Source organism: Camarhynchus parvulus, chromosome 3 (genome assembly GCF_901933205.1).
Source record: "Camarhynchus parvulus chromosome 3, STF_HiC, whole genome shotgun sequence".
Lineage (NCBI taxonomy): Eukaryota > Metazoa > Chordata > Aves > Passeriformes > Thraupidae > Camarhynchus > Camarhynchus parvulus.
Window position 1 is genome coordinate 58118399 of NC_044573.1, and position 12042 is coordinate 58130440.

The window sequence follows — 12042 nt, forward strand, 5'->3', positions numbered from 1 at the left end:
AAAAGCTGTTACATTTTGTTTCATTTGTTATTTTTTGGCTCTAGTACGGCAATTCCTAGTGATGCTGAGTAATGCTTCTTGGCTGACTTATAATTACCCTCTGTCCTCTTTCAACATCACTATGCATCCAAGCCATATTAAGTAACATAATAGGGTGATGTACATTCTCAGAAGGGTGGTAATACTTACAGGCTGGCCTTGGTACCACTGTGGGTTAAACTTCTCCTCACTTTTAAGGGTGAAGGATGCGTTTCTTTTGGGGTCATACATCTTGTTATCAATTATACCATGAGATTCAGGATACAGCCCCTGTAATTGAGAATATGCCTTGTTGCAATGCTCTAAAGAAAAAGAACCTTCCAGCTACTCAGACATATCCTTTAGACAAATATATCCATTGAATAGTCACTCTGCTAGTGACTTCTACTCCACCAGTAGCTCAGGACCCAAATTTAGCAGCATCATCTCTCATTGCGTCCAAGCCCTACCATCCAACCCTTATTTGCTTCTCAGTGAGATTTAAAAAATATTAGGCACTGTCCTTTGGGATCAAACTGAAAGACACTCTTTGAATTCACACATTTGTTGTATCTTTAGTACCAAAAATAAAGCAATTACCTATGCTAGACCTCCATCACATGAGCAAAAGCTCTAGTTCTAGAAAACCATCACATGAGCAGTCAAAGAAGTGCGGGCACCAGGTCTTGGGTAGTTTTAGCAGACTTTCTGCTCTGTCTTTAATCAGACTAGCTACTTTTTACATTTATAAGGGATAAAACACCACCACCATTAGGACCTTGCTACTTTTCACAAGAATGAGGAGTGGAGGTACACCTCTGCACTGTACACCTCACGTGGCTACTGGGCATGATTAACGACTGTTAGTTGCATATTCAGTCATGGGGATTTGTGAGGATTACACAATTAAGCACCTCATTCCTGACCTTGTGTTCCTACCAAAGGTCTTGACAAACTGGGAAGATAAGAAAGTGTAGATCCTAGTATTTGACTGAATTTTAGTTGTGGCATGATGAAACTGAAAAGGATGTCCTGGATTCCAACCCTGCATTTGTGTTGTAAACCTCCATTTTTCTTTTTCCTCCTACATGCAAGAGGTGTCAAATTTACAAGATCAACTTTGTGTCATTTCTATGCAGGCTTAGGTACAGTCCATCACACAGAGCCAATATCAGCATGATGCTCAAATCTTTCCTCTCATTTCATACCCTTCTTTTCATCATGCCAGGCTACCTTAATGAAGTGGAATAAGGTTGGCAACTTAAGGCAGTTGGGCTGCTCCCACTCCAAGAGTGGAAACTGCAATTTAGTGCAAATATTTACACAAATGAGGAGCTGTAAAGTGATGTGAACTTTTGGCTATATGGGATTTTTCCACAGCTACTCTTGGAAGGACTAGATTTTGGATTTACTAACATTAGATCTGGCCACTTAGCTGTAGTGTTATATAATAGCTGTTAACCAAAGTTACATAAATAGAATACATAATTTTTCCTATTCTGAACGGAAAGCAAATTATTTTAATAACACATCAAAATATACGATTCCCTTGGAGAAAACTTGATAATGAACAGTAGTGGAAACATATTATACAAGAATTCTTACTGTGACAATGGAGTAATGGTTGGGAAAGGTTTTTGAAGGATACACTGGTCTCATACTGGAAGTGTATGTTCCACATTTCTCTAGAGGAAGTGACAAAGAAAGTTCAGCAAAATTACTGAAAAAAATAACTTGCAAGTTTCTCTCATGACAATGTATAGCTATTAAAAAAAAAAAACCAACCGAAACCATAATATATTTCCAGAAAGTTTTCACTCCTCAAAATTGTGGACTTAATACTTAAGTTTTCTTCCCATATTAACTTACAACCTGACTAAAACCCTATTAACACAAACTTTATATATGCCTAATGGCTGACTGCAATGGTCACATCAGCAAAACCTACAGCCGTTGTGAAAAGCATGTACAGAGAAGAATGAAAAATGAAAGAAATCACACCCTCCAAAGTTGCCCTGGTATACAGTAAATGCAGTCTGCAACTTGAGACCAACCAGAGACTTAACCTTGGGTGCTCCCAGAGGAGTGGTGAAGTGGCCACTGACACAGTGGTGCCTGGCTCTCTAAGCCATCTGTCAAATCATTGCTTGTTTTGCAGTCTTCCTTTCTTGTTTGTGGGGCTTTTAAAATATAAAAAATAAGCTCTTATTCTAGGATGAATGTCAAAGTGTTCTTTATTTCAATATACAAATCATATGGCTTTAGGGAGATTATTATACAGTATTTGCTAGTATGAAGAGGCATTAGCAAGGCCAAAGCAACTGGGCAAGCCTTATTTAAGGGGTCTAAATTTCCATCAGCAAACGTGTGGGTCCCAGTTTTCAGAAAGAAAAAAAATGCTTTCATGACAACTTAAAAATACCAAAACTGTTTCAACAGATGCTAAAGAACCAAAACTAATGACCCTATAAGAAGAACATCACTGCATCATCTTTACTGACTCTGGGTAATTATATATAATATAAATAGAATAGAAATTAAAGGCTTCATAATATAGGAGGTGTTGCACAAAGGCACTTTGAACTCATTGGATTGGGGCTTCAATTAGATTTCAGTTGAAATAGTATATTTCATCTAATCAGGATAAAAGAAGCCAGGCCAGAAAAATATATCCTCTCAAGTCATACAGGCACCACCTCCCACACTTGTGCTCTGTAAGGAACTAATAATCACTTGCATCTTCTTTTATTACTGGAAAACACCTAGCACATTTCAACTACTTCCAAATCTGTTTGTTGAGACTGTTTTCCAAAATCTTAGTTTTTTGATGTGGGTGTCTGAGAAGGTTGTTTTATTTTTTTCTTTTGTTTTGTTTTGGTTTGCTTTTTAAAGTAATAGAGAAACACACTTAAAAAGTTTTGCCAAAAATCCTAGGGAGTTTTTGCTTGGCCTTTCCATCAGAGGTATCGTTATTCTTTTTAGCTCATTGGCTTTGTTAAAGATGTTTTAAAACAAAAGGATCCTTTATCTAAAACTTAAAATATCACAGCATAATTGTATATGAAAATGTCTTCTCTGAACACTATATGCTTACAGCAAGTTAGTGAATGTGAGTAGCTGTTCACTGCTTTGTAAATGCTGTCATTCTTAAACTCTTTTTGAAAATTTAATAGTCCTATAAATGGACAGCTGTGAACTCCAAAATTATTTAATACAAGTTTTCAGCAATAGTAAAACCATTTATTCACTATTGTTATCTGTCTACACAGAGGAATAGATTCCATTACCCTTTTCTGAACAGTGAAGGCCTGCAGGAGTATTTACTCACTCATAGAGAAGTTTATTTTTACAATATGACTGCTTCCACCATTTTTGGACACATGGAACATAAAGCACATAAGAGATTTGAAGCCACAGGCCCTCAGAGTGGATATACACCTCAGTGACACCAAGTTTCACTTATGAGAATATTTTTCTCTTACTAAAGAAAATTTGCTTTATCTGAGTATTTCACCAATTTTTTACTATGAGGGAAAAAAGAAGAAAACTGAAGATCCCATAGCACATTGTATAGCAAAGCCCTCCTAGCATATTACCAAAAAATGATCCAGAGTACTTAAGAACCATAAGCATAATGCAGAATTAATACTTGCCCCCAGACTGGGGCAAGTATTTTGTTGGATATAAAACATGTATTATTAGGCATTCTGGTATTAGAATCTTTTAAAAATACACGTTTTGACCATCAAAAACTTTGTAGCTGTGGAGAAGTGAAATGACTTTGATGAAGATACAAATATATTTGTATTTCTTAGTGGTCAGAATTTGTCATGGGCTCAGTGCAAAGCGAAGTGCAAGTTAATTATAGAAGTCAATGAGAGAAGTCCCACTGTAGTCTATCCAGACCAAAGAATGAAAAAACTTTACATGTGTACATGGATACCGCAGACTGGATGTCCTACAGATGCTTTGCAACACTTCTATCTTGTATCTCAGGCAGAGCTAGAATAATGTGTACTAGCCAGCCTCTCCTAGAAATGTCCCAGAATTTTTCTCCAGCTTATATTTTTTATAACTGCGTCTAATGAAAACTTTGCAAATGTCTCCTTTTATTCTAGCACGGAACAAAACTAAAAAGAACCCAAAACCTCAGATACATCTGCGAATTGTTATCCTCTGGAATGCTTCAAGTTGTAACAACCACTGTGAAAAAAAGCAAGTATTTTTACTGATTTATTTTTAGTCAAACTGAAACCAGGCACCCCAGGTAGTAATTTCTGAATGTCAAGAAGATTGGCATATTTTTCAGACAAGAAATACCATCAGTTTTCTACAGACCACAGCCAAAACAGAAACAGGAAAAGTAACTAAAATTATTTAGACACCACCAAATCAAGTGAGACACTAGAAAAGCTGGGGAATATTTCTTCTGGAAATGTTTGTTAAATTAAGGTTTTCTTGGATTCATTACATTTCTACCAGCCCTTCTATATCATCTCCTCTTAGTCTATTCCTTCTCTGTCTTCTTTTTCCAAATATAATCAAATGCTTTTCATTTCCCAAAACCGTTCCACCTAAATATGAGATGATATGCATTATAGAGTAAAAAGGATCTACTTCTATTTTGAATAAAATAACCTCACAGCAAAAAAAAAAACCCACCTCCTAAATATAAAAGGGGCTATAACTTATAAGATTTCACTGAAAATCAAAAGGGGCCTTTCCTCAAGCCCTCTCTTTCTTGCCCTTCTACTCTCCAACACCTGAAGGTCTTTGTGCATGGGTGTTCTTTAGGGCAACAACTTCCATATTCATGGCAGAAGAGTGAGGATTTTAAAGAGTGAGGAAAGCTGCATTTGTGGTTTTTTTCAGGTAAGACATCATAATAGTTGTTAGACAAAGAAACTACTCACGTAATTTGCTAATAACAGGTAGAAGTCCACCCCAAGTCTGCAAATATTCCGCTCTGAAGCCATCCAATGAAAATAGCAACACTGGAGACTTGGTAAATCTGAACAAACAGAAACTGAATATTAAAAGACAGACTCTGAGAAACAGTTTCCTATCACTAACTTCAAGAAAGTTTCCCCAGACAGTGGAAATGTTCATTATGGGGCTACAAGCCAGGCCAAGGAAGTCCCCCTCAGCAGAAGTTTTCTGGCACAGTGCTGAGCAAACTGCTCCTGTCCCTCTGCTCAAAGGTTGGCAGAGCAATCCGTGCCCAAAGAGGCTGAGGTTTGCAGCAGGGCATGCACAGAAAAGTCATGGCACGGCCAAACACACCTTTAAGGTGAACCAGCCAAGATGCCCAGGTGATCCATCTGGTGGGTTTGGTACTCCTTATCTTGGAACCAGTCCCACTGAAGCAACACTCAGCCCCTCAAACCCTGTTCTCCCACCCTGAGCTAAGAGTAGGGAAAGAAATAAGGCAATGCAAAGCCAAACTTTCCTTATTCACTTTCCTCCTGAACAAGCTGTAACCTACATGAAAAAAAAGGATTATATACATATATATATATACAGTGCACAGAACTGTAAGCAAGTCTAATGTACAGGGTATGTTAAATCAGCAACTAAAACACACACTTTTCCTCTCATCTTACGAGGATTATCCAACCAAAAAGAACTTCCTTACTGTTCCAAAAGTCCTACCAATCTCCAAACTCAAAAATGTGGACCTGAGACTGGAAACACTTTAACAGCATTTCTGCCAGGAACTTTACAGATAAATTCAGATATGCATTTCACTGGAACCAACAAAAACAAAATCTCCCCTTCCAGTCTCCACAGGACCTATGTTTTCCAGTCTTGACTTGCTCCCAGATTCAGCCCTATTCAAACAATTTCTCTCCAACTGTAAGTACTTAAAACATTGCATCACAGACAGGAATAGTAACTTCTGTAACATCAGTAACTTCTTCCTTGAAGAAAACATACCCTGTGTTTGACCTATAGACATGAGGACATATGCGACTGAAAAAGAAATCACTGCTGTGCAGCCATAACTATTGAAAATATGGACTTTCATAAAACAATTTACTATTTATAATATTAAAATAGTGGTTTATTGCCAGCTCATTTTCCCTTTTTATATTTACTTTTTTTTAAACTTTTTTATACTCTAGTTTCCAAAAATAAAACAGTGAGGATAGAAGATAAATATTACTTATAAAGTGTTGACAATTTCTTTACTGATGTACGTCACAAAAAAAATCTGAAAAGCCATTTACAAATGAAACATTCATAAGCTGTGTGTCAGCCAAACAAATGTAACTATATTAAACTAAGGAATAGTCAGGCAACCAAAACATGTCAATCCTAAGAAAATTTTAATCAACAATTTCGAAAACAGTTCAGCCAAAAGGATTTATTTTTAGTTCAGAATTATTACATAGCCTACCCTATACCTCAGATAGAAAAAAACCTTTAGATGCATTTCTAAGATGTATGTTTGTAGCCTGTTTTTTAATTTATTTGGCACAGGTGGGAACAAGAAATGAATAATTTTCAGGTCAAAACTAAAGCCATATGGCAGAACAGAGTAAGGAAACTTTATGCACTACTTTTGCCTATATTACAAGTATTTTTTGCACTATGAATTCTGATCTCCCCGAGTTTTGCAAATACCTTCTCCATGTTCCTTCTCAATAAATTGATTCACTTCAGCGCAGAGGTCTAAAAATCTTCACTGCAAAGTTCTGTGCAATAAAATGCAAACTTTGAGGCAAAGTCTGTTCAATATTACTTACCAGCAAGTCTAACTTAAAAAAAAAAAACAAAACCAAAACCAAAAGCAGAAAACCCCACCAAACTTAAAACAAGCACTTAGAAAGGGACTTTACGCAACTGTTTCTGGTTTGGCATTTACAAGTAAACCAACTGTTAAGTACATGTTTTGGTTGTCTGCAAATCTAGCTACTGACCCCTTCTCACATGTAAAATTAAACTTGGCAAAATAGGCCATTGCCACAATGACAGCAATTGCCCATTTCACTTCTTGTATACTCTACACATGCCAAAACTCATGTATTTAGTGATCTGCCCTAGTGCTCAGGGAAGCAAAGCAGGACAGACCATGTTAAACCACTGTCTCTTTGGAACAGCTCCAGCAAAATCCCCAGAGAAACCCAATCTCCATTCTGAGGTATATCAGCCACTTCCATGCAATTTTCCTGTCAGTGGCCAAGACTGCACTTGCTACTTAATGAACAGGCTGTCATGAGCAAGCAAGCCTGGGAGGCTCAAGTTTTGGTCCTGTTGGGTGATTCATGCTGGCTGTGTCCAAAAAGCAAGACAAGCATGTTTCACAGTTCTTGGATAAATAGGTATGCCACACATCCTGACTCCAAACTGAAGGAAATGCAGCAGCAATTATCCCTTCCTATAAACTGGCTTCTATGGAAACATTATGCAGGCAACACAGACTTCCTGTGGTCTAGTAGGTTCACCAGTCAGGATGATCAAGAGGCCAGAACCATGGAATACATTGCCAAGTTGACCTCCCTCACTGCAGGCAGGTTAGACCATAATTAAATGAAAGAGAAAGAAAACAAAATAAGAAGGAAAAGAAAGTTCCCTTGAAAAGCTTAATGTAATACACAGAAGACTTCTCATCCCACACACATTCATACTGCCTATATACAGCCATAAAGCACAAGAGGAAAAGCTTTCTTTTCCACTAAATGTACAGAAAGCCCCAGCAGGAGGCATAAGAGCAATCCCCAGAAATAAAGAGAGATCAGCAAAGAGGAAAGTAACCAGATGCTCTTACAGCTCAATGAAGACAGAGCAAATAGTAATAGGCCTGAAGTACAGAAAAAGACATGAGGACAAAAAGACAGCAAAAAGTCATCAGTAAAGCCATCTATGTAAGTACTAGGGTAAACTGCTTAAGTAAGTTTGAATTGTCTGAATATTACTTCACTCCTAGAACAGTGGGAATGACTAGATCACTCCTGAGATCTTACAGCCTATTAACTTTATAATCCTATTAAATAATATAGAACCCAGTTTTGGAAAGACTAAGTGTACTTAATTTTAAGTTGTTGATCAGTGAAATCAGCAAGCAGTTGATCTCACTGAAATCAGTGGGATTTCTCAGATTAAGCACCTCATTGAATGCTGTGTCATCTTTTGTCTATTCTGCACCACAGGAACAGCTAAAACTCAGCTAAAACTAAAACAGAATAAAACCAGCAACCTGAACCCACAAAATATGCTATATTAATATGCACAGATTCAGAATTGATATCCTGAAATCTCAAAACGAGCACTGCAACTAAATTCACCTGCACTACTGCCTACCACACAGCATAGGAAGAAGTGGATTGTTTACAGAGTTGTTACTTTTGGGAGAGGCTTGTGCGCTAATAGTCCGAGATGAACCTTCAGTCAACACTATTTGATTCAACTTTGACCACACATCACCCTTTCCTGGGCGGGGTTTTATTGCAACATTTTGGGGTTTACCAGGATTAAAACAATTTTAGAGGAGTAACTATGCATCCCTTTCATGAGTTGAACAGAAAAAAAAGACAAACAAAAAACCCTAAAAACAAGTTAACCAACAGGAATTGCCCTACAGCATTTGCGTCAGTAACTTTGACTGTGAATCTGCACAAGACTCGTCTTTGTTTACCAACCTCTTGGGGGCAACGCTTCCTAACCCTGTTAGAGAAATCATCACTCTAGACTCAGTTCTCAGCAAGAAGTCCCAAATGGCTCCTGAACTCAGAACAAAATTCAATGACAAAAACTTCAAGAACCACCCCTTCCTACATAGGGGATTACTGGCGACTTGGACTACAAGCTGGGCAGAAGCTCCAGTTTCTGTCCTGATGAAGGTTCTGACATGTTAGCAACTGTTAGTGCTCTGAATCAGAGTGAAGGGTACTCAATTAGTATGAAATATTTCACATGGAAATATTTGTACATGGAAGTATTTTGTTTGACAGTATTATAAGGCCGATGAATAAAAATAGCATGTTTTAAATATCTTAAGTCAAAACTGTAATGACATAAGAACAAAATAAAATGGTTTTACTTTACTAGAAATATCCCATTGCTCTATAATTTCAAAATCAAAATAAAAAGGTGTGTGTTTTTTGATACTACTCAGACAAGAATACAGTTGTCCCATAACATGTCTAGTAAGTATTTACTACTGGAACATAAATCAATCTAGAATTGAAGTGCCTTTTATTGACAGCTTAGATATACAATCATAGTTTATAGTCAACTTTAACTACAAACTTAGTTAGAAGATCCCACAGCAAAAACAGTTCAAGTAATACAAGCTTTTTTTTCCTGGCTGGGAGCTCTGCTGTACTATTCAAGCCTGAGTGCTGATGCCATAAACCACATGAGTCATTCCTCACACACTGTATACATAACTTGCAGGAGCAGGCCCAATGTGGAGCTGAGCCAGAGAATACAAGGATCCCATGGCACTTTACACCTTTTAAAGAAAGTAATTCAGACAGCTTGCAAATAGTGTTGTCCCACTCCTGGTGGAGCTGGAACACAGATCTGCCCACAATTTGCGGTCCTGAGGCTCGAAAATGCAAGGTATTGGAAAGGTATTTTAAAGAGACAAGGGAGGGAGACAGGAGTCTAAGATTGCTGGATGGGTCCCAAAGTATCTGGAATGATGGGTATTGTAGCACATGTAGGTCAATAGTATGACTGGCAACCAGGCAGAGTTGCCCAGGGCACACATACCTGCGAGAAACACCAGGATTGAGGAATAGGCATATCTTGCAAGTCAAGCAAGTGCTGAGATAGAGCAACCTGATGGGTTAGTAAGCACCACCAAATGGTGGCTGAAGAGGTGTTCATCTCTGTCTGGCAGCTGCTTTCACTGTGTGTGTAAAAGGCAAGCAGGTCCCAGGAAGGCACAGCAGGGAACACAATCTCAAAAATGAAATGCAAGCAAAGAGCAGAGCTATGCAAATATAAAATTTCCTCACCCTTTTGGACACTGAGGTTCAGTAATGTTCTCACACTCTTCTTCAACCCAGCTTGCCTCTCCTTAAAACAAAAGAATGCAATATATTTTTTAAGACAGTACATTCTTACTGATAGATGCAAGGCTTTTTTCATGTTACCGGATGCTTTTAAAGTCATATTATGCTCTTGCTCCATTTATACAAATATAGGTACATATGAAAGAGGGTAGTAATTTGTTGATAATACTTACCTTTACAAACAGCTTGATAATTAACACAGCAATCGTTGTTTTCCACACAATCATCTGAACAGGAACAACGATATTCTAGTCTCCTCTTTTCTCCACACCTGAATTTGTTGCAGGTCCATATGTGGGCTAAAAAACAGGTGAGAGAGAAGGACAGCACAATGATTAATTTATCTTACTGCTGTAAGTCCAGAACTAATAAAGCAAGTGTTAAGTTCAGTCTCAAATCTCTACTCACTGAGAAACAGTCCTCAGGTGTAACAGAGATAATGAGTAATCTCATACATGCATAGTATCGCAAACTTTAGCACTTCAGGAAGTAGGAACACCCATGAGTAAATATCCAAGAGCACAATCATCTGAATACAGCTATGCAGCATATGGGTATAAATACCACAGATCAAAAGAATTCATTTTACAGATCTCCTAAAATATGGTAATTTATGTGGGTTTAATTTGATAAGCTCATACTATAAAAAAAAAGCCCCAAAACTCCACCAGATAAAAAAATTAGCCTGAATTTTGAATGCCTAGAAAACAGTGAGAAGCATTAATTTATTCTGACTTGCATTTGAAGTCACAGTGGATTTTACCAGTCACCATCAGGCACTCCAGCCTCTTTCAGCACCTCTTAGTAATAGGTATCACTGCCACTATTTAAGACTCTATACATAAGTTCACAGGAAGACCTACTGACTTCAGCCCCACTGCTGATTTTATTAGAGAACAATATTGGTTTCTCTGAATGGCATATTCCAATACATTGTATCATCTGAAGACCTGGATGTCCTGGTTGAACATGAGCCCGCAGTGCCCGGGCAGCCAGGAGAACCAAGCATGTCCTGAGGGGCATCAGGCACAGCATGGCCAGCCAGGCAAGGAAGGGGATTCTCCTGCCCTGCTCTGCCCTGGGGCAGCCTTACCTCCAGTGCTGGGGGCAGTTTTGGGTGCCACAATATAAGTGCTAAACTAGGAGAAAGTGCCCAAAGGAGGGCCATGAGAATGGTGAAGGGTCTGGAGGGGAAACTTTATGAGGAGCAGCTGAGGTCACTTCGTTTGTTCAGCCTGGAGAAGAGGAGACTGAGGAAAAGCTCCATTATAGCCTTCAACATTGTCATGAGAGGAAGCAGAGGAGCAGGTATCAGGCTCTTCATCCTCGTGACCAGTGAGAGGACTCAAGGAAAGAGCATGAAGTTGAGTCAGGTGAGCTTTAGATTAAGTATCAGAAAAAGATTTTTCACTCAGAAGGTGGCTGGGCACTGGAAAAAGCTCCTCAGGGAAGTGGTGACAGCACCAAGCCTCCCAGAGTTCAAAAAGCATTTAGAAAACTGTCAGGCACATGGTGTGGCTCTTGGCTTGTCCTATGCAGGATCAGGAGTTGGACTTCATGATCCTGATGGGTCCCTTCCAACTCAGCATATTCTGTGATTCTATGATTTGTTAGCAGTCATGAACACAAATAAATCCTTTACATTCAGTCAAGATAAACACCAGTGAATTTACAAATTTACCAGCTGAGTGAATACTTAAATGAAGATCTTAACAGAGACATGGAAGCCAAATCTAAATGTTTGAGCAGAAAAAACTCAGTGATTTTCATAGATGACTAGCAATTAGAAATCCCTAAAAGTATTGTCAGGAGGTTAATCTCACTTTCAGTAATTACTTTCAGCAATTCCACTAATATCAAATAGATCTCTACTTCCATGAGAGAGAGAAGAATCTATTATGGTTCTAGTTACATGATACTATTGGGAAATTAGACTTTGATTTTCCACTGATGTTAGTTTATTTTTAAAAAACTCCAAAAAACAGCACCAATGAATTAA

At 38.2% G+C, this 12042-nt stretch overlaps 1 protein-coding gene across 2 annotated transcripts in view; it reads right to left on the bottom strand.

The window, feature by feature from the left end:
- ENPP1 (ectonucleotide pyrophosphatase/phosphodiesterase 1) overlaps positions 1 to 12042 on the bottom strand; it is a 54454-nt gene that overhangs the window by 22726 nt on the left and 19686 nt on the right. For both annotated transcript variants that reach the window (XM_030945568.1, XM_030945567.1), the window contains exons 4-8: positions 10217 to 10342; positions 9987 to 10047; positions 4932 to 5029; positions 1624 to 1703; positions 190 to 309 (exon numbers count right to left, since the gene is read on the bottom strand). In XM_030945568.1, the coding sequence (XP_030801428.1) occupies positions 190 to 309; positions 1624 to 1703; positions 4932 to 5029; positions 9987 to 10047; positions 10217 to 10342 (485 nt within the window). The remainder of the gene's footprint in view (positions 1 to 189; positions 310 to 1623; positions 1704 to 4931; positions 5030 to 9986; positions 10048 to 10216; positions 10343 to 12042) is intronic.